The 19,223-nt window shown below is 37.8% G+C and overlaps 1 protein-coding gene across 1 annotated transcript in view; it reads left to right on the plus strand.

The window, feature by feature from the left end:
• The window catches only part of LOC150109672 (neurobeachin-like protein 1), a 1,254,229-nt gene that overhangs the window by 258,956 nt on the left and 976,050 nt on the right, over window positions 1-19,223 (plus strand). The window contains exon 12 of the mRNA XM_090413954.1: window positions 6,220-6,318. Coding sequence (XP_090270080.1) covers window positions 6,220-6,318 — 99 coding nt within the window. The remainder of the gene's footprint in view (window positions 1-6,219; window positions 6,319-19,223) is intronic.

Consider the following 19,223-nt stretch of genomic DNA (forward strand, 5'->3'; position numbering starts at 1 on the left):
GGCATATATTGAAGTTGACTGCTAGGATAGAAAAATAAGAATACCATGGTGGACACAGCAAGTTATAGAAGCAGTCCTGGAAAAGAAGAAAGCCTACTGAAAGTGCTTAGCAAATAAACTGGAGGATGCCCTAAAAGAATACAGAGAAAAATGTAAGAGAGCCAAGCCGTATGTAAAAGTAGCTAAACAAAAGTCATGGGAAGACTGATATAGGGAAAGATTTAAGAGGTGGGGAGGAATATTCCTTTGTTTACTAGTGATGCAAAAATAAGAATATTACAGAAGATAACAAGAGGGTGGCAAAATGTTCTGGAGGCTACTGAAAAAGCTTAGAAACAGAGAAAATAGTACTGGAAGAGGAATCGGAGAAGATAGAGGTGACAAATACTGATGATAAGCATATCATAGAAGTCTGCAGTAATTATTTTGAAAGACTGTTAAATGAAACAATCAGCGACAGAACAGTAGAAAAAAATTTGCAAGAGGAATGCAAACAGGAGTACATATCGATACTTGAGGCAGAACATGCCATCAAAAACTTGAAATGTGGAAAGATACCTGGAGTATTCAGCCATAAATGCTCAAATATGGAGTTCTGCAGAGTTTTATGAATTTCTGCAGTGACTACACTGCATAATTCAGAAGGCCTGGTCAGAAGGTTAAATTCCAGGAAATAAAGCTGGATGTGAGAATTACAGATAAATTTCTCTACTAAATATTCCAAGTAAGATTTATGCAAGCATACTTCAAAAGAGGTCGAGAAAAATTGTGAAAGAGAAACTTGGAGAAGAACAAGCTAGGTTCAACCTAGATCAATGTTTCTCAACGTGAGCAATTTGAATATTTTGGCGGGCAATTAGAAAATGATGTTGCATTCATCATCTCATCACTGATATACTCGCCATTGTTGGCAAGGGGAGGGGACATCAAAATCTTTGAGGCGTTGAGGTGGGGCATGATCCAAAAAACATTCGGAAATACTGACCTAGATAGAGGTTGGCAAGATCAAATTTTCACATTATGACAAATAGTTGAGAAATCATGGGTATATGATAAGGTACCCAGAGAAAATTAACACAGATATACAAAAAAAAAAAAAAAAATCTTCCAATAAGAAAACACTTTCACATTGGTTTCACCAACATCCATGGCATCATTAGATACAATGATATACACCACCACTTAGTTATCAAAACCCAATCTGCTATTCCTGACTAACCTGAAGTTTTTTCACTTAGTCTTTTGTGTTAAATTTCTTGACAAGTATAATTTATTTTGTAACCAAGTGGAAAAAACTTTCTACAACTATCTCTGATCCAGAATATTTGAATAATTAAGGTGACGCACCCTTTTGCACCTTGTATATGTAAAATATATCGCTTCTGTATTAATTCAGCATTGGAATCTGAATAATTTCTTTCTAAGTGGTGAATTTGTTTGGCGCGTATGATTTGACTGAATTGATTGTGAATAACAATAATATACAGTGAGGACGGGAATGTTGATGAATAGAATGTGGTAGTGATGATTGATTTAGAGTGAATGTGTGATGAGTAGTGATTTTTTTTCATGATTATTTTAATGGTAGCTATTGCAGAAAGCAAACTTGTGAATTCAAAAAAACTTTACCAGGTGTGAGATTCATTCAGCGAAAGGTAAGGTTTCACTATTAATTTTCAGTCTTAGTAATTGCTCCCCCCCCATCAAAACCTAGTAGACTTAATTATGACCAAAAAAGACACCGACGCCCTGATAGAAACACTAGACAAAGAACTGGCGCTAAGCCTACTTAAAAAATTACTAAAAATAATTTGAAGTGGAATGGCCAGGCTGCTTGAACCTGTACTCCACAATGAGGGACGATGAAGAAAGCAAAGATACTGCTAATACAGAGGAAAAACTGGATTTGGTGGTCTCCAATCCCCCCCCAGGAACAAGGAGAGACCCACCCACGGAAAAAAATGCAAAACACAGACGACAGAACCACCCACAGATGGAGGAAGACGGACAAAACTCTGACCCCCCCATCCCTCCCACCTCCACTTAAAGAGAAATTGCCCCCAATTATCTTAAGAGAAAAGGACAGGTGGATGGAACTAAGGGCCACTATGACTAATCTATAGATAGCATACACAGCAGCAAAGAATTTAGACGATGGCATCAAAATTCAACCTGCGACTATAATGGACTACCGCAGACTCACAAAAGAGCTAGACAATAAAGGTGTACAATACCACACCTTCACTCTCGACTCCGAGAGGAGCCTGAAGGTGGTTCTCCATGGAGTATCAGAACACATACATACAGAAGACATAGCTGCTGATCTCTGCTACCAAGACCTACCACCCATCAAGGTCAGCAGAATGACCAGAGCAGACATAAGTCCGATGCCACTCGTCTTAGTATAGATTCACCAGGCATACAAAAACATATATGACCTAACATCAATTTGCAGGCTAAAAATCAGCCCAGAACCACTAAAAAAAAAGGACCTCATCAGGACAGTGCCACAGGTGCCAAAAGTATGGTCATGCCCAGAGATTTTGTAAAGCTGAATACAAGTGCTTAAAATGCAGTTAGAGCCACCCCACAAACACCTGCACCAAGCCAAAATCCACCCCTGCTAAATGTGCAAAATTTTCTGCATCCAGCAAACTACAAAGGATGTATACAACCCAAAAAGCAGACAATCTGCTCCCTCTGCTAATCTACAAAAACCAGTAGCCCCAGCTCCTCAACCCACCAGAGGTCAACAAAACACGATACAGAACCAATTGCCACAACCAGAAGCCCCGATTGAAGCAAACCACAAATGGCAGATGAAGACCTATGCAGATGTAGTCCACTCAACAAAGGCCACTCAGGAACAATACCACCCAAATTTAGCAGCCGTCATCACAAACTCCCTCGTAAATATGCTGCAAGAGTTCAGTAAATCTAACCCCACATCAGACTCCAGAAAAAGATTTCTACAAGAAACCCAATCCATCCTAGCAGCTCTCATAAATGCATAAAAACGAAAGCACCCCGGTTTCCCTACAGATCATTGCGTGGAACATGAACGGACTTAGAAACAAAATTCTGGAACTCCAAGAATTCACAGTGAGATACAACCCAGACATCATCCTAATAAATGAATCCCACTTAAGACCAGCAGACAACCCCAAAGTTAGAGGACACCTCCTCCACAGAAACGACAGAATAAACTACAGAGGAGGTGGCACCGCCATTTTCATAAAAAGCAACATCGATCACCACTCTGTAACCAGCCCCTCAACCAGAAATCTAGAGCTCACAGGAATAGTAGTACCCACTACCTCAGCTGGGAAACTAACACCTTATGCAGATTACAACCCTCCATCAAAGAATCTACTACATTCAGATCTGGTGCCGTCCTGGGCAGTAAAGAGCAAGTCATCATTGCCGGTGACTTAAATGCGAAACACCCTGCATGGAACAGCAAAACCACCAACAGAAACGGCTACACTGTCTTCAGCTACTCCAGTTTAAACTATGCAGTGGTGGCAGGCCCCACAGAACCAATACATCATAGTACGTATGGCACAGCCGACATACTTGACATTGCTATCCTACAAAATATTAAGCTACAGTATAGCCTAGACTCTTTAAACATGCACTAAAACTCACCGACACCTGCAACAACAAACCTGCAAACACCTCATCAGCGGAAATCTATGAAGTTCTAAAGAAGCTGAAGAATAAAAAAGCCCCTGGCCCAGATGGCATAACAAATAGAATAATTAAACTGCTGCCCCAAAGAGCTGTCGTACATCTCGCCACCATAATCAACACCATGTTTCGATTTAACTATTTCCACAGCTATTGGAAAGTCGCAGATGTGGTCTCAGTGAATAAACCAGGTAAAGATCCACACCTGCCTGAATCTCAGACTTGGGCAAAATTGCCAAAAAAATCATTCTCTCCAAATTCCAAGCCTCAGTAAACGAGTTAAATATCCTTCCAAAGGAACAATTTGGCTTTCGACAACATCACAGTACTACTCAACAGATTCATAGGATAATTGAGTACATCACCACCAGCTACAATTGGCACCAACACACTGGAGCAGTTTTCCTCGACATAGCAAAAGCTTTTGATAAGATATGGCACTTCAGATTACTACACAAACTCATCTCAGCAGGCATACCATCAAGAATCGTCCACCTGATTAAATCTTACCTCCAGGACAGACACGTACAAGTGAAATAAACGGAACAGTTTCAAGTCAGCGACGGATCTCTGCGGGTGTTCCCCAAGGTTCCCTGCTGGCACCGATCTTATTCTTGATATATATTGCAGACATCCCACACAACCCAATGTCATCCATCTTAGCACTCTATGCAGATGACACAGCAGTACTTGCCAGATCTCTACAACCACATCTCGTTACTAAAAAACTGCAAGAAAACCTAATAAAACTAGAACAATGGTTCTCCAAATGGAGATTAGTAGTGAATCCCCAAAAGAGTATAGCGATACTTTTCACCAGAAGATTGGCAACTCCCAAGGAGGACCTTTATCTATTCAACACCAAAATCCCCTGGCAAACAGAAACAAAGTATCTTGGGGTAATTCTAGACAAAAGATTAACGTTCAGCCCATACATCAAAGCCTTATGCACTAAAGCATCTAAAACCATCGCACAACTTTATCCTCTAATAAATAGATAAAGCAAGCTAAATACCAGAATCAAAGTACTTCTCTACCTGCTGACAATCCACCCCATAATAACATATGCATCTCCAGCCTGGAGCCACACATCCAACACCAACATCCTCAGGCTGCAGAGAGTGCAGAATAAGTGTTTGCGCATGATCATGGATGCACCGTGGTGGTTTGTGAGAAACGTCCAACTGCATAGAGATACAAACATCCCTTACATCTACTCCTTCCTACAAACTACAGCAGAAAAATTCTTCTCAAAGATCTCTACACATCCCAACGATCTAGTTAAATAAGCAGCAAACTATGATGAAACTGACCTCTTCAAATACAAGAGACCAAAAGCCATCCTAAATACTAGCAACAACAATTAATCTCCGTGCCTCCCCAGGGCGAGCTTACAGCTCATAAATCTTTCCTTCAATTTGTCCTCCCTTTCAGACAACGGGGAATAAAAAGCATTTTGCTTCACCCTTCTGGCCAGTGATGTTATGCTACCATTGGAATCTTTCTGGCTCTGGCTGACGAGACTTCAAACTCAGACAATTATTGTATTTAGAAAGAAGCATTCTTGGAGATATCAAATTTTTGGCTAGGTAGTATAGACCACCCACATTTTGCAATATTCACAAGGGAGAGATATAATTCTGTCTATTTTTATTGTGAGAGGCTTGTTAAATGGTTCCATCCTTTTAATTCAATGTAGTCTTATGATCAATTGCAGGGATGACTGGAGTGCAATTCCAGGCAGAGAAGGCCAACTCAAGGCAATTAACTCAGATAAGGCTGTCATCTGGGTATCAGTCATCTTTGCAGTTTAGTTTCAGTTGATATTTAGGTTGTTTATCTGCATGAGACTGGTGAAAACGGGAAACTGATCGGCTTTGGCTGTATGATGTTATAAAAGAGCTGATGCCTTTTTCTCTCTTTCATACTATCTTTCTATCTTTTCTCTCTCCTAATACTGTGAGGCTCTCATGCACCCTTATACTAACTACTATAGGCCTATGATGAATACCCCTTTACTTTTTCACCTTAATAAATGTCAGAACTGGTCTGGATAGTGACCTGTCTCATAATGCATAGTAATATTTAGTTCCAAAGGTGGTGTGCTTGGTCTTTTAGGATGCTTAGGCAGTTGATGTAAAAGTCAACAGATTTAAATCAAAAGCAACTTTTTTACTCAACCATCATTTAAAAAGGTTTAAACTGATAATATACAAGACTTATAAAACATGATTGTAATCTGTGAATTATCTTATAATTACAATAACTAGATTGGATTCATAGGTATTTTTTGCTATATATATATATATATATATATAAATAATTGTGAAATAAATTTCTGTAACATCTAGTTTTCATTGCCTTCTTTTCATAAAGTATTGTTATATAAACAATGGTTTTCTTAATTGTATTAATAGAATACAAAAGTAAATATAAAATGATCTTTTATAAATAAAAGATCATTTTATATTTACATATCTGAAAATAAAATTGATTTTTTTATGACTAAAACAAACGTTTATTTTTCAGAAACATTTTACTTCAGTTGTTGGATTTGCTCGTTTATTTCAAATACTGCATTTTCTTGGACAGCCATCTGAAAAACTTTTGGAATCTCTAATATCTCTTGTAAGTTTATTTTGAAATTTTTATGTGTCATTAAGTTGTCATTTTCTATAGCTCCTTTCTTTAATGTGAAGAAGATAATAATTAAAATTGAAACAAGTACTGCCATATGTGGTATGAGAAAGTTGCCTATCTAGTTATTGTTACAATCCAATTTAAAAAATAAAAATTGAGATAAATAATTATTAGTATTATACTTTACTACTAAGTTTATGTACTTTTTTGTACACTTCAGGAGATTTTTTTAGATATAAGTTTAATGAGAAAAGACTTTTGCTTTATCACAGTTAACAGGAATTAGATCATTTGTTGAATATTGAATCATGATGGCATACACTTAACTGAAAACTGCCATATTTCAAAACAATGTTCATTATATTCAGGATCGATGTGCATGAGATTTTTGATGAACTATGACCAGACTTTGTGGAAGATGTTATTTTGGTTTTATTGCATTATGTAGGTATGTGTAGCATTTCCACAGTATCCTTGAATTTTCTGACTGAGCAAGTTATGGAAATGCATATACAGCATTTCCATTTTCTGCCATAGTATGATGGGATGACTTTCATTGGTTGTATGATAATTTGGATTTGTGTTTTCTTTTCCTTGTCACATTTTTAACTTGCTCTGACAAATAGATCTCTCTCTCCCTCTCTCTAGATTGTTTTGCTTGTCTTACATGACATATGCCACATGAAATGTAGATTTTTATTTCTTGAGAAGTGGATGACATGGTTTAGGAGAATGTAAACATCTTGGCATCTTGCATAGTACGGTGAAAGCTACACTTATGTCATATCAACAAAGTATTTTAGAAATTTTGTTGGTTGTGGCTGAATTATCTAAGTTCTTGATCTGCTCTATGTTACTAGAGATGTTGTATGCTCTTTGCCTTAGTATTTTAATTATTCATATCTTTTGCAAGGGATGGTGGTTAGATGGAGCATGAGTATATCTTCCATCATTGGTAGGCTTTCTGTATATCAAGTGTAAATGATACAGTTTCTGTATCATTTACACTTGACAATACTTTTTTTTAGGGTTTTCTTTTCCAATGATTCCACGAATGAATTGATTAGAAGCAGAGATAGAAGTGAGTCCAGAACAAGACTCTCTTGTTGTTTATTTTTCTTGAAACAGGAAAAAAGTGTTCTCTATGTAACATTTGAACAGTTGGATGTTATCCTTGAGGATATTCTCAGGATAACATCCAACTGTTTAAAGTTTCTTCTCTGGAGACATTTATAAACAATTTTGTGACATCTCTGCTTGCTAGAAGGTCTAATGATTCTTTGCTTAGTTCTGTTTTTTTTTTCTTTAATTTTTTCTTTTTTTTTAAAGGATTACGCCTACATATGTGTTGTTCCAGTTATCTTGCAATATGTTTGAAGAGGTTGGAAGTAGGGGAATCTCTGGTGTCTACAGTGATTTCCAAAGGAACTTTCACTTTGTGCAATTTTAGGGTCCTGTAAATTCTCAGAACTAATGTTTGTTTAGAAATGAGTTGTTTTTTGATTTCCTCAAGCCAGATGAGGCTTTTATTAGTCTTGTTATATGTCTGTCTTATCAGAATCAAGTCTGTTAAACAGTAGGAGTATGTTAATATAATTCAGTAAGTTATTCATTTTACACATGAGAATATGTGTACTATCATGCTATTGAAATCATTTTAATTGAGCAGATATATATATATAAAATGTTAATTAATGCAGTTCAGATTTTAATCTCATAATCTTCCAAAATTTTGTTATTCTTGACCCGTCATTTGATTCAAGTTGATGTAAGGCAGTATGCCCTCAGAACTCTCCTTTAGTAGATGCTGCTTTTGTCACTCCAAAGAATTCTTTGGTTGGTATCAGTACCATGCTAGACCAGCATGTGAGAGTTTGATACATTGAATGTTGGTTGATGTTTATCAGCCCTCTTTTCTGTTAGGAAGGTTGATGTTCATAACTTCTGTTGTTTTCTGTTGAATAGTCTCGAAAGTTTATTTTTCACTTGGTTAGAGTATAATAAATTTAGTTTAATCCTTTATCCAAGTGTGAGCAAACAAAGTTTGTGCCTGAAAGTATCTTCAGGACTGGGGTAAGGTGGTACAACACCAGTGCACTCCTTGCAAAGGTGGAGCAAGATACCAACACTCCTATCTCAGTATCTCCCATAATGCAAAACATATCTCCTTGCGGATATGTCTAATGTTATGAATTAAGGGAAGGGCCACAACGCAGACTAGTTTCGACCTTTATTGAGGTCTCTTCAGTGGGAGCCAGGCCCAAGTGGAGATACCAGGCAGAAGCATTAGCAGGTCATCTCTACCTATTTGGCAACTACCTACTTGGCAACTCCTGTAGATAGAGATGACCTGATAATGCTTCGCTAATGAATCACATCTCTCCTCCAACAGAAACTGCTGTTTAGACTCAAGCAAAACCAAATGTTGCCGGTGCAACATATATGGTTTTGCTTGACACCACTCCCATCGTGAACATGTTAAAACTAAGAAATATATAGTGAATGTGTTTGAGATGTTATGGAATTCGGTTGAAGAGAATTAGCATTTCAACTCAATTGTTGAAATGCTAATTTGTCTTTGGTTCACGTGATCTTTTGTTAATACTGCACCAATCATTTGCACTTCTTAATAGCTGCTCTACATATCTCAAGTCTTGTAAATTACTGATTTACAAGACTTGAGGTGATTCTTGCTTGAAATAATGGGACTGGAAACGAAGAGGAACACCTATTTCAAATTTTGTTCTATTAAAAATAAATCATATTTTTTGTGTACATGAACATATAAATTCAAATAAAATAGACATTTACAATAAAATATACTTTATTTATTTATTATTTGATAAGGGGGTACTTGGTATTAATAAAAATTTAAGAAGGGGTATGCGAATATCTGAAGTTTGAGAAACACTGATGTAGCATATATGCAAAATATTTGGTCACATGCATCATCATGTGTTATAGGCAACTATTTAAGAATGCTGCTGGTCAGTAATCATCAATAGTGTTGATCGCAATAGGATAAACAAAGGATCTTTCAGAGTTTGATAAAGAGGTTATTGTGATTCTCATCTTGCTGGTGCCATGAATTTGAAAACAGCAGAGCTGACTGGTTTCTCAAAAAAAGTGAGATATCTGAGAAGGCTATACAAAAAACAGAACTTGCTATGTATATTCTCGTTGAAAGGCTTAGATGTTGGTTATGCATTTTCACTATATTATTTCAGGAAATTACAACGTACTACGATATACATTAAAATAAATTTTAATATATTTCTATATTTCGGCAACGTCACGCTGCTATTTTCAAGAACTTATGTACAAGATACGTGCACGCAGGCACAGCACAAACAATAAATGAGTAAGAAAAATGAAGCTATTATTTCTCCTAAAGTCCTGATGGTGCCCTCTAGCGGGCGATATTGGTATTCTTGGGCGATTGGGCTGGAGGTCTTCTGATGTAAGTTTCCCAAATTTGAGGAAGTCTCATGCAGCCAAATTTGTTGAGGTTTGGTTCGTTTCTTAGGGCTGAAGCTGATTCTATGAAAAGCCTTTCATATCTGTATTTGCTACGGTGTATTATCCTGGCTTTTTTCCACCGTATTCTATGGCAAGTATCCAGAGCATGGTCAGCAAGACCAGAGTGGCTGTATTGGTGAAACCGGATGTAGTCCTTGTGTTCTGAAATTCTGATATTTGCTGTCCTGCCTGTTTGGCCGAAGTAGGACAGCTTACAGCTGCAAGGGACCTGGTACACCCCAGGTAGGTCTAGGGGAATCATAGAATCAGCTTCAGCCCTAAGAAACGAACCAAACCTCAACAAATTTGGCTGCATGAGACTTCCTCAAATTTGGGAAACTTACATCAGAAGACCTCCAACCCAATCGCCCAAGAATACCAACATCGCCCGCTAGAAGGCACCATCAGGACTTTAGGAGAAATAATAGCTTCATTCTTCTTACTCATTTATTGTTTGTGCTGTGCCTGCGTGCATGTATCTTGTACATAAGTTCTTGATGCACGTATCTTGTACATAAGTTCTTGAAAATGGCAGCGTGACGTTGCCGAAATATAGAAATATATTAAAATTTATTTTAATGTATATCCTAGTACATTGTAATTTCCTGAAATAATATAGTGAAAATTGCTATGTATAGCAATTGACAGAAGCATTGAATGAAAGCTGTTCCTGACCCATATCTCACTAAACTGTGCACAAGGAATTAAATAATATTGGTATTGAAAGTCATACAGAAACCACTAATTTCTGCAAAGAACTGGAAAGTTTGCGTACAGTGGTGTCAGGAGCACTGTGACTGGACACCAGAAGTCTGGAAAAAAGTCATGTGGTCTGACGAGTAATGTTACACCTTGTTCTGTACTTAATGGTTGGCAGAGAGGTTGACAGCAGCCTCATGAAGCAATGAACCCAGCTTACCTTGTAAACATAACTCAAGTTTCTGGAGATGGTGTTATGGTGTTGGGCATGTTCTGTGACAACTGGAGTCCTCTAACATTGCTGGAAGGTGGCATTCTCCAGGGAATATCTGAATATTGTTGCCAATGAAGTCCATCCAGCAATGTTGACTTTTTATCCAGCAGGTAACAGTTTCATGGACAGCAGTGCTACTGTCCCATCATGCAAGAATTGTTTAGCAATGGTTTAGGACAGTGACTTCTGCCATCTTTCCTAGCTACCACAAATCCCTGATCTGAAGCCCCATTAAAAATGTATGGGACTTGTTAGATAAACAGATCTGAGTGTGAAGTCCTCTTCTGTCAAATCTTAGACAGCTGAAGGACTGTCTGGTGAACACCTGATAGGTTGTAGATGTATATGCAATCTAACACCTCATGTAATCTATGCCAAACTGCATATGTGTTGTAATTTGAGCTAAAGGAGACCCAACACTGTTGGGCCTCCTAGCTTAAATAAGTTTCTAATTCAGTAACTTGGTGTGTACAATAAGATGACAGCAGCAAGTAAGTAATTTTGAATGACATAACATTTAAGGAGGGCAAGCAATGGAAACATGCTATTGCTTGCCACTTATGGGGATGAGAATCTCCAACATCTTGGCAATGGATAGACAGTCATTCTGATTTAAGTTTAGGCAGTTTAGACAACTGCTCAAACTTAACCGAAACCACTGTAACAGATGGGTATTGGAACAGAGGACATTATGGTTGGAGTCCATTCTATGCTGTGCTAGGCCAGATTTCGGTTTATTGTGGTTGATATAAGACTGGCATTCCTGTATTCATTTTTCAACTGAAATTCTGTTTGTGTAAAGGACAAGCAGAGAAAATTACACTGAACCTAGTAAACACTAGGGAGGGGGTAAGAGAGAGAGAGGCCTGTTTATCTTTTGTGGATTAGCCAAGGGGGAATTTTGTTTATCAGAAAGAATATAAGGGACTATATTGTATTTCGTCACTATCTTTGCATTTGCTTCTGAGATGCCCATTGATATGTGGAATTGGGACTTTCTGTCAAGGTTCAAAATTCTTAAAGATATGCTGGTAAGTCTCTAGGAAGTATTTAAACTTCTTTGAATTTGTGAAGCCATTCTGTAGTGTGATTCTTTGGATTGTGTTCAGTTCTTGTTGAAGATTCTCAAGATTAGAGCAGATGACATGCACTGTTGAGCAAGGATAATGATAATCTCATTTTTTGAGATGGATGATAGGCTGAATCTTGTATGTAGTGCCTGTGAAAGTTGGTTTATGGTGAATGGATGTTGCAAGTATCCAAGATGGGTATGGGAAAGGAGAATGTTCAGGAAGTTTAATTTTCCATCCTTTTCTTTTTCCATCATGAAGTTGATGGATGGATGGGTGTGAGCACCTTTCACTTGTGAGGCTGTCATTCAGTTCATTTCATCCAAGGGATCATAATCACGTTCACCAACTGGAGAGAGAGAGATTTGACACCTAATTTATAATAACATCTTCTGATAAGAAGATAAAATCCAAGATGCTTGAACTTTTTTTTTTGTATGCCCTCTATTACATTTACATATGTCTAAGATATCTCTCTCTCTCTCAAAAACTCCAGAAATTTATTCTTTACTCCTGAATGCTATTTCTTTATTCCATTTGTATTACCATAGTTAAAGGCACCCATAATGATCATCCTTTTCTTATTTCTCAGGCTAATTTTCCTATTCATTTCCTTTTTCCCCACACCTTTACATTACCAGATCTACAGCAGTGCCCAACTAAATGTTTCATCCTGTTTACCTTTAGCTTACACCACACTTCCTCAAAACCACTGCCACTATTTGCTGCTTGCATTTGCTGCTTGCATCTGAACGCATATCCACCCTGAATGGAGATGCCTTCTCTGCTACTATCAAGAGCACTCCACTGCCTGCCTTTATGAAAAATATCATACCCTTCCATCTCTATTCCTGTTAGGATGTATTTCTCATCCGAGCAAGTCTCACTTATTCCAATAATTGTTAATACAACATTTTGTTTCATTTATTTTGTATATTTTGGTTCTATTATCAAGGTTTAGATATTTTCCTTTTCCAGCTTCACTAATCTCTCTCACTTTCTTTCCCTTTGTTCTCCATTTCTCCACTTCTTTTAGTTGCCAATATCTTTCTGTTCTGTTCTATTTGAATGCTCTTTCCATTTCTCTCTGTGTTCCTTGGATATTTTTGTTAATGTTGTAAATACCTAGCTCTCTTCTAATGTCTTCACTTTTTATGTGGTCTAATTTTGTGCATTCTTTAATTGTTCTTAAAAATCTCATTACTGCTGCTGTATTTTACATTGATCTTTGTTTTTAACAGTCCATATTTTTGAACCATGTAATAGAGTGACGTAGCCATTACTTTGTAAAATTTAAATAGGGTTTCTCGTCTTGCATTTTTATTCAGTGTTCTTTTAATTGTTCCACAGATTTTCTGAAATTTCTTTATTTTTTCATCTATATCTTTGTCTTTTAGGTATATTATTATGCAATGTAAATAATTAAACTTTGTCACCTGTCCTATTATTTTATCTTCTGTGACTATTTTTTTTTAATCTAATATTTGCAAAATATTTTTGATTTAATTCATAAATGATTTTCGAAGATAGTCTTCATTATCTTGTAATATAATCTGACCATCTGTATGCAGCATTGTATTGATAACAATTCTTCTGATTAATTGGCTACTTTGTTTTTATAGTTGTTTTCCATATTTTAATAATTTGATCAATATATATAGTGAATAAGTCTGCGCAGTTAGCCTAGTGGCTGTGTGCTTTTCAACCATATGCCTGGGAAAGGAGTGTCCTAGGTTTGATTCCTGTCGGTGACGTAAGGAGCTGAAGGAGCTTCCTCAGCCATAGCCAAGTTAGCTGGTCTTGGGTGTGGACAGTAAGGGTTTTTTCCCCCTCAGTTTATCCTAGGGAGTTTTCATCCCACAAACCGTCCTTGAGAACTCAACATTATGGACATAGGATACACCGGAGCGTAGGGCTGACCACCTTATCCTGTGAACGGTTTGAGGTCTGATGATTAATAAACCCTCGACACCGCAAGGTAAAAAGAGGGAAAGGAAGATGAGATGAGATATAGTGAATAAAGTTGGATAAACTACATCCGTGTTTTATACACTTATTAATTTCAATCTCTTCTGTTATTTATTACCTAATTGTAACTTTATTTTTGTGTCTTTATATACTTTGGTATATAAAGACACAAAATATAGTGGATATTCTTATTATTTCATTATACTCCATAGTTTTTCTTTATTATTATTATTATATTATTATAATTATAATATTATTATTATTATTAAACTCCAGGAAGTTCAAAGACTCGTCAAGGGAGGGGCACCTACTCTACCTCTCCATCTCCACCAATCAATCTACCAACTACAATGAACCGCAACTATGTCAACACCATCTACTGCCTACCACTACTACTAGTATTTTTGCAGACAATCACAGACATCCAATATTGCAATCATACAGGAGGTTGGTTGGTCACCTATAGTACAATAGTACCGTGTATGGGTAGTGAGTTGGAAAAGGAGGAATTTGTTTACATTTGATTTGAATGACTTAGAATGCCCAGGTGGGATTCAAATCTGCAGCCTTTTGGCTTGAGAGGGGATATGCTAATCACTTGACCAACCAGACTGGCAAATAATAATAAAGATGCATATTTATAAATTTAGGGACACAAAAACATACATGTTGAACAGATTATTTTATTAATTACTAATAAAAACTTGACGTTTCGACCCCTGTATCGAGGTCATCATCGGAAGGATACAAGTGTATAAGGAACCAAGCTACATGCTCTAGCCCTGTATACCGGTAAACTAAATCTACGTAGTTAAATAGTCCTTTTCCCTAGCCTGACCTTTAGTGATAAAAAAAAATAAATAAATAAATAAAAATAAAATAAAATTTTAAAAATTAAAATAAATAAATACAACTACAGTAAGCTGCTAAAGTTCTCATGTATTAATATTCTTCTGGATTTGTACAGTTCTGATTGTTATAATATGATTTCTTTCAGTTGCTGTTGAATGTTACAAACACTTCACTAGGTTGTCTTCTTGTAGTGGGATTTTTCTATGGCTAGTTTAGGTTGTAGATGGGTCCTCCACATTCTTGAAATGGTTAGGCCATCATTTTTGTTGAGATTTGGGTTGTGTTTGAGCATTTCACATGACTCTTTAAATTTTCTCTCAAACCAGGTTTTGGTGTGGTGTAGGGACTTGGTATTTTTCCAATCAATTCTGTGGTATGTTTGGAGTGCGTGGTCAGAAAGGCCGGTTTTCCCAAAATGGAGGTATTTAATGTGTTGATTGTGTTTGTCTTGTCTGATTGGGATAGTTTGCCCTGTTTCCCCTATTTATGGTATGTTACATGTATTATACCCCTTGTTACATTATATGTTACATTATTTACACTATGAAAGTAGGGATGGGACAAATGGGCTTCTGCGATTCATGTACACTAATGCCAGGAGTATTAGGAACAAGAAGGAAGAGTTTTTGGCTATGGTTGGCACTTCCAGGCCACAGGTTGTCGGTATTAGTGAAACATAGCTGACAGAAGATGATAAAGCTAGTGGGATTGAATGCGACGGGTATAGCATGTTCAGGAGTGACAGGGTGAATAAAAAGGGGGGAGGAGTGTTATTGATGATAGCTGATGAGCTTCAGCCAAGGAGTATAGAAGTTGAACTGCAGGATGGGGGAAAAAGCACACTTGAGGCTGTTTGGTGTGAGATAGAATCTAGCAGAACAAAATATACAATTGGGTGCTGCTATAGACCGGGTGATGGAGTGGATGGTGGGGATAGTATGCATAAGCAAATAGAAGAAATGAGTGGAAGTAGGGTAATTATTATGGGTGATTTCAATTATGGTAACATTGACTGGAAAGAGGAGAGGGCACATGGGAGGAAGGAATTGGATTTTATGCAGTTATTAAGGGACAACTATCTACGGCAACATGTATTGGAAAATACCAGGGGGCAGAGAGTGCTGGACCTAGTAATTGCAACTGAGAACGTGGCTGTAACGAACATGATCATGTTGCCACCAATTGGTGAGAGTGACCATAAGGTCATGACTTGGGAGGTGGCTAAAGGAGTCGAATTTACAATTAAGACAGGGTACATGTGGAATTACCGGGCTGGTAAGTATGACAAGTTTAAGTGTGTGCTTGGCTCAATGCCATGGCATGTAAAACTGCAAGGGCTGGATGTTGATAGTGCATGGGAGGTGGTTAAGAACTGTTTGCAGGAGGCAATGGTTGACTGTATACCAAGAGTCCGAATAATAAATCAAGTAGGGGTTAAATGGATGAATAACACTATTAAGCTTGAGCTGCAAAAAAAGAAACAATTGTGGAGGGAATTTAAGGAGAAGGGTGACCATAAGGCACAGGAACAGTATAAACTCAGGCCAGGATGGTAATAAGGGTGGTAAGAAAAGCAAAAGCAGATTACGAAAGGAAATTGGCCACGCAGGCTAAAGAGAATCCCAAACAGTTTTTTCAATATGTTGCAAGTAAAAGGAAAAATGCTCGTGGTAGAATGATCTTAAAAAATGCTGAGGGTAGGGAGGTAACCGAATCAGTTGATATTGTGGAATTACTGAGTGAGCACTTTGCAAGAGTATAGCATCCAGGTGGTGACTTTGCAGGAATGGAAGAACCAACAGCTTATACTGGAATTGTGATGAATGAAGTAGAGGTAACTAGTCTATTACAGAACCTCAATGTCAATACATCTGTGGGATTAGATGGTATACCAGCTCGTGTCGTACGTGAAGCGGCCAAAGAATTGTCAGTGCCCTTGACCATTTTGTTTAATTTGAGCCTCAGGACTGGGTCAGTCTCAAGGGGGTGGAAAGAGAAGAAAATAGTTCCACTGCACAAAGGTGGTTCCAAGGCTGCTGTTGAAAATTACCGGCCAATCAGCATAACAGGAATCATTATCAAGGTCTTAGAGAAAATAGTCAAGAGGAAAATACAAGATTGGATAGAAGAAAATGGGATACTGTATCGGGGACAGCATGGTTTTGTGAAGGGTAGGTCATGCCTCAGTAACTTGCTCACGTATTATAACACAGTGACGGCTGAACTGGATAAGGGTAATGGGTTTACAGTGATTCTACTGGACCTTGCTAAGGCCTTTGACAGGATACCACATGGAATTCTAATCAGTAAATTGCAGCATATGGGAATGGACATAGGGTTGGTGAGATGGATAGGAGGGTGGTTGACGGAGAGATATCAGAGAGTGGTTTACTCAGGAGTAGAGTCCACAAGACGGCCTGTGACTAGTGGTGTGCCACAAGGATCTGTTCTTGGACCACTGCTGTTTAATTTGTCCATAAATGATATAGGAAAGGATCTGAGAGGAACAGTTCATTTGTTTGCAGATGATGCGAAGTTGGGTAGGGCAATAGTGAATGCAGATGACGTCAAAATTTTGCAGGATGATTTGGATAGATTGGAGGTCTGGGCTAAGGAGAATGGATGTCAATTTAATGTGGCAAAATGTAAGGTTATGCATTTTGGGGTGAAAAGATTGGCGGCAGTTTACTGCATTGGTGGAACCGTGCTCCAGGAAATTGATGAGGCACGAGATTTAGGAGTGTTGGTGGATAAGGAATTGAAATTTAGGGGACACATTGCAAAAGTGGCCAAATCAGCTCATCAAATCACTTGGTTGCTGAAGAATACGTTGACAAGCAGAGACAAGCAGGTTATTGTTCCTCTGTATCTAGCCTTGATAAGACCCCATCTCGACTACTGTGCTCAGATTTGGTGACTTAAGTTTCTTCTTGATGGGGAGGAGGTGGAGAGGATCCAGAGGCGAGTGACCAAGATGATAGCAGGTCTGTGGAATGAACTGTATGAGAACAGGTTGAGGATTTGTGGGTTGCAAAAATTGGTTGATAGGCAGAGGAGGGGAGATATGATTGAGACATTCAAATTACTGAAGGGTTTCTATAAAATTAATTCAGAAGATATTTTTGAGAACAGTGCTGGTTGTGGGAGGACTAGGGGACATCCATGGAAACTGGGCAAAAGTGTGGTTAGTAAAGGTGTTAGAGCTGGGTTCTTTACTTTTAGAGTAGTGAATGAGTGGAATGCGCTCCCTGAGTCTGTGGTGGATGCTGTGACAGTGAATGAGTTTAAGGCGAGATATGATAGATACTGTATGAATATCGAATAGTTGTGATGAATATGATTTGGGGCCTCCCTCGATGAGTCTAATGACTCCCTGGAGTTGCTCGTAATAATAGTAATAGTAATAATAATAGTAATTTATACTCCTTGGTGGGCCAGGTGTGGAAGAGGATCTTTAGAAGAACTGAGTAGGTGTCTTAACTTGTTTGGGGGTTTAAAGGTGGTTTTAATGTTGTATTTGCATAGTGTTGTGTCTAATTTTTCAGAAATGCCTCTAACATAAGGAATGGCAATAGCATTCCTGAAATCTTTTTTGTTCTTACTGGTATCTTTATTGAGGAGCTTGTGAATAGTTTTTTTACTGTATTATCCATTTTTTATAAATATTTGGTTGATGATCTTGTATTCCTGGTTTAGAGCTTGTTCATTGGAACAAATTGTTAGAGCTCTGTGTTTAAGGGTGCTTATGACAGCTAGTTTTTGTTTTGGGTGGTGGTAAGAATTTTTGTGTATGTATTGGCCTGTGTGTGTCTAGATATGCAGTAAACTGAGAAGGAGAGACAGCCAGAGGGAAGATGTGTGACAAGTGTGTCTAGGAAAGGAAGAGAGTTATTTTTTCCCATTTCAATGGTGAATTGGATATGTTTGTGTTGTTTGTTTAGGTGGCTAAGGAATGTATTTAGAGCTTCGCAGCCGTCGGGCCAAATGGCGAAAATATCGTCGACATATCTGAGCCAAATTTTGGGCTTTAGACATGCTGTCTCTAGAGCACATTGTTCAAAGTCTTCTATATGAAAGTTAGCTATTGGGGGGAAAACGGTGAGCCCATGGCTGTACCTTCTTTTTGAAGGTAAAAATTGTTTTGCCACACTAAATATCAGGAGCGGAGTACATGGGCAAAGAAGGCCGTGATGTCGTGTGGAAATATGTTCTGTAGGAGCAAGATAGTGTCATTGATTGGGACATTGGTGAAAAGCGAAGTTATGTCAAAGCTGACTAATAAATCTTGGTTGTTGAGTGTAATGTTTTTAATTTTATTAATGAAATGTGTATTTTTTATGTAGGAAGGGGACTGACCTACCAATTCCTTGAGTGTGGCTGCTAATTTTTTGGCTAAGTGATAATTTGGGCTGTCAATTCCTTCAACAATCGGATGCAGATGCGTGCCTGGTTTGTGTATTTTTGGCAGGCCATAAATTCTGGGCACATGAGCATAATGAGGTATTAATTTT

This window comes from Typopeltis vanoorti, chromosome 2 (assembly GCF_054136105.1).
Source record: "Typopeltis vanoorti isolate ZY-2024b chromosome 2, IOZ_Tvanoo_1.0, whole genome shotgun sequence".
In the NCBI taxonomy this organism is placed as follows: Eukaryota; Metazoa; Arthropoda; class Arachnida; order Uropygi; family Thelyphonidae; genus Typopeltis; species Typopeltis vanoorti.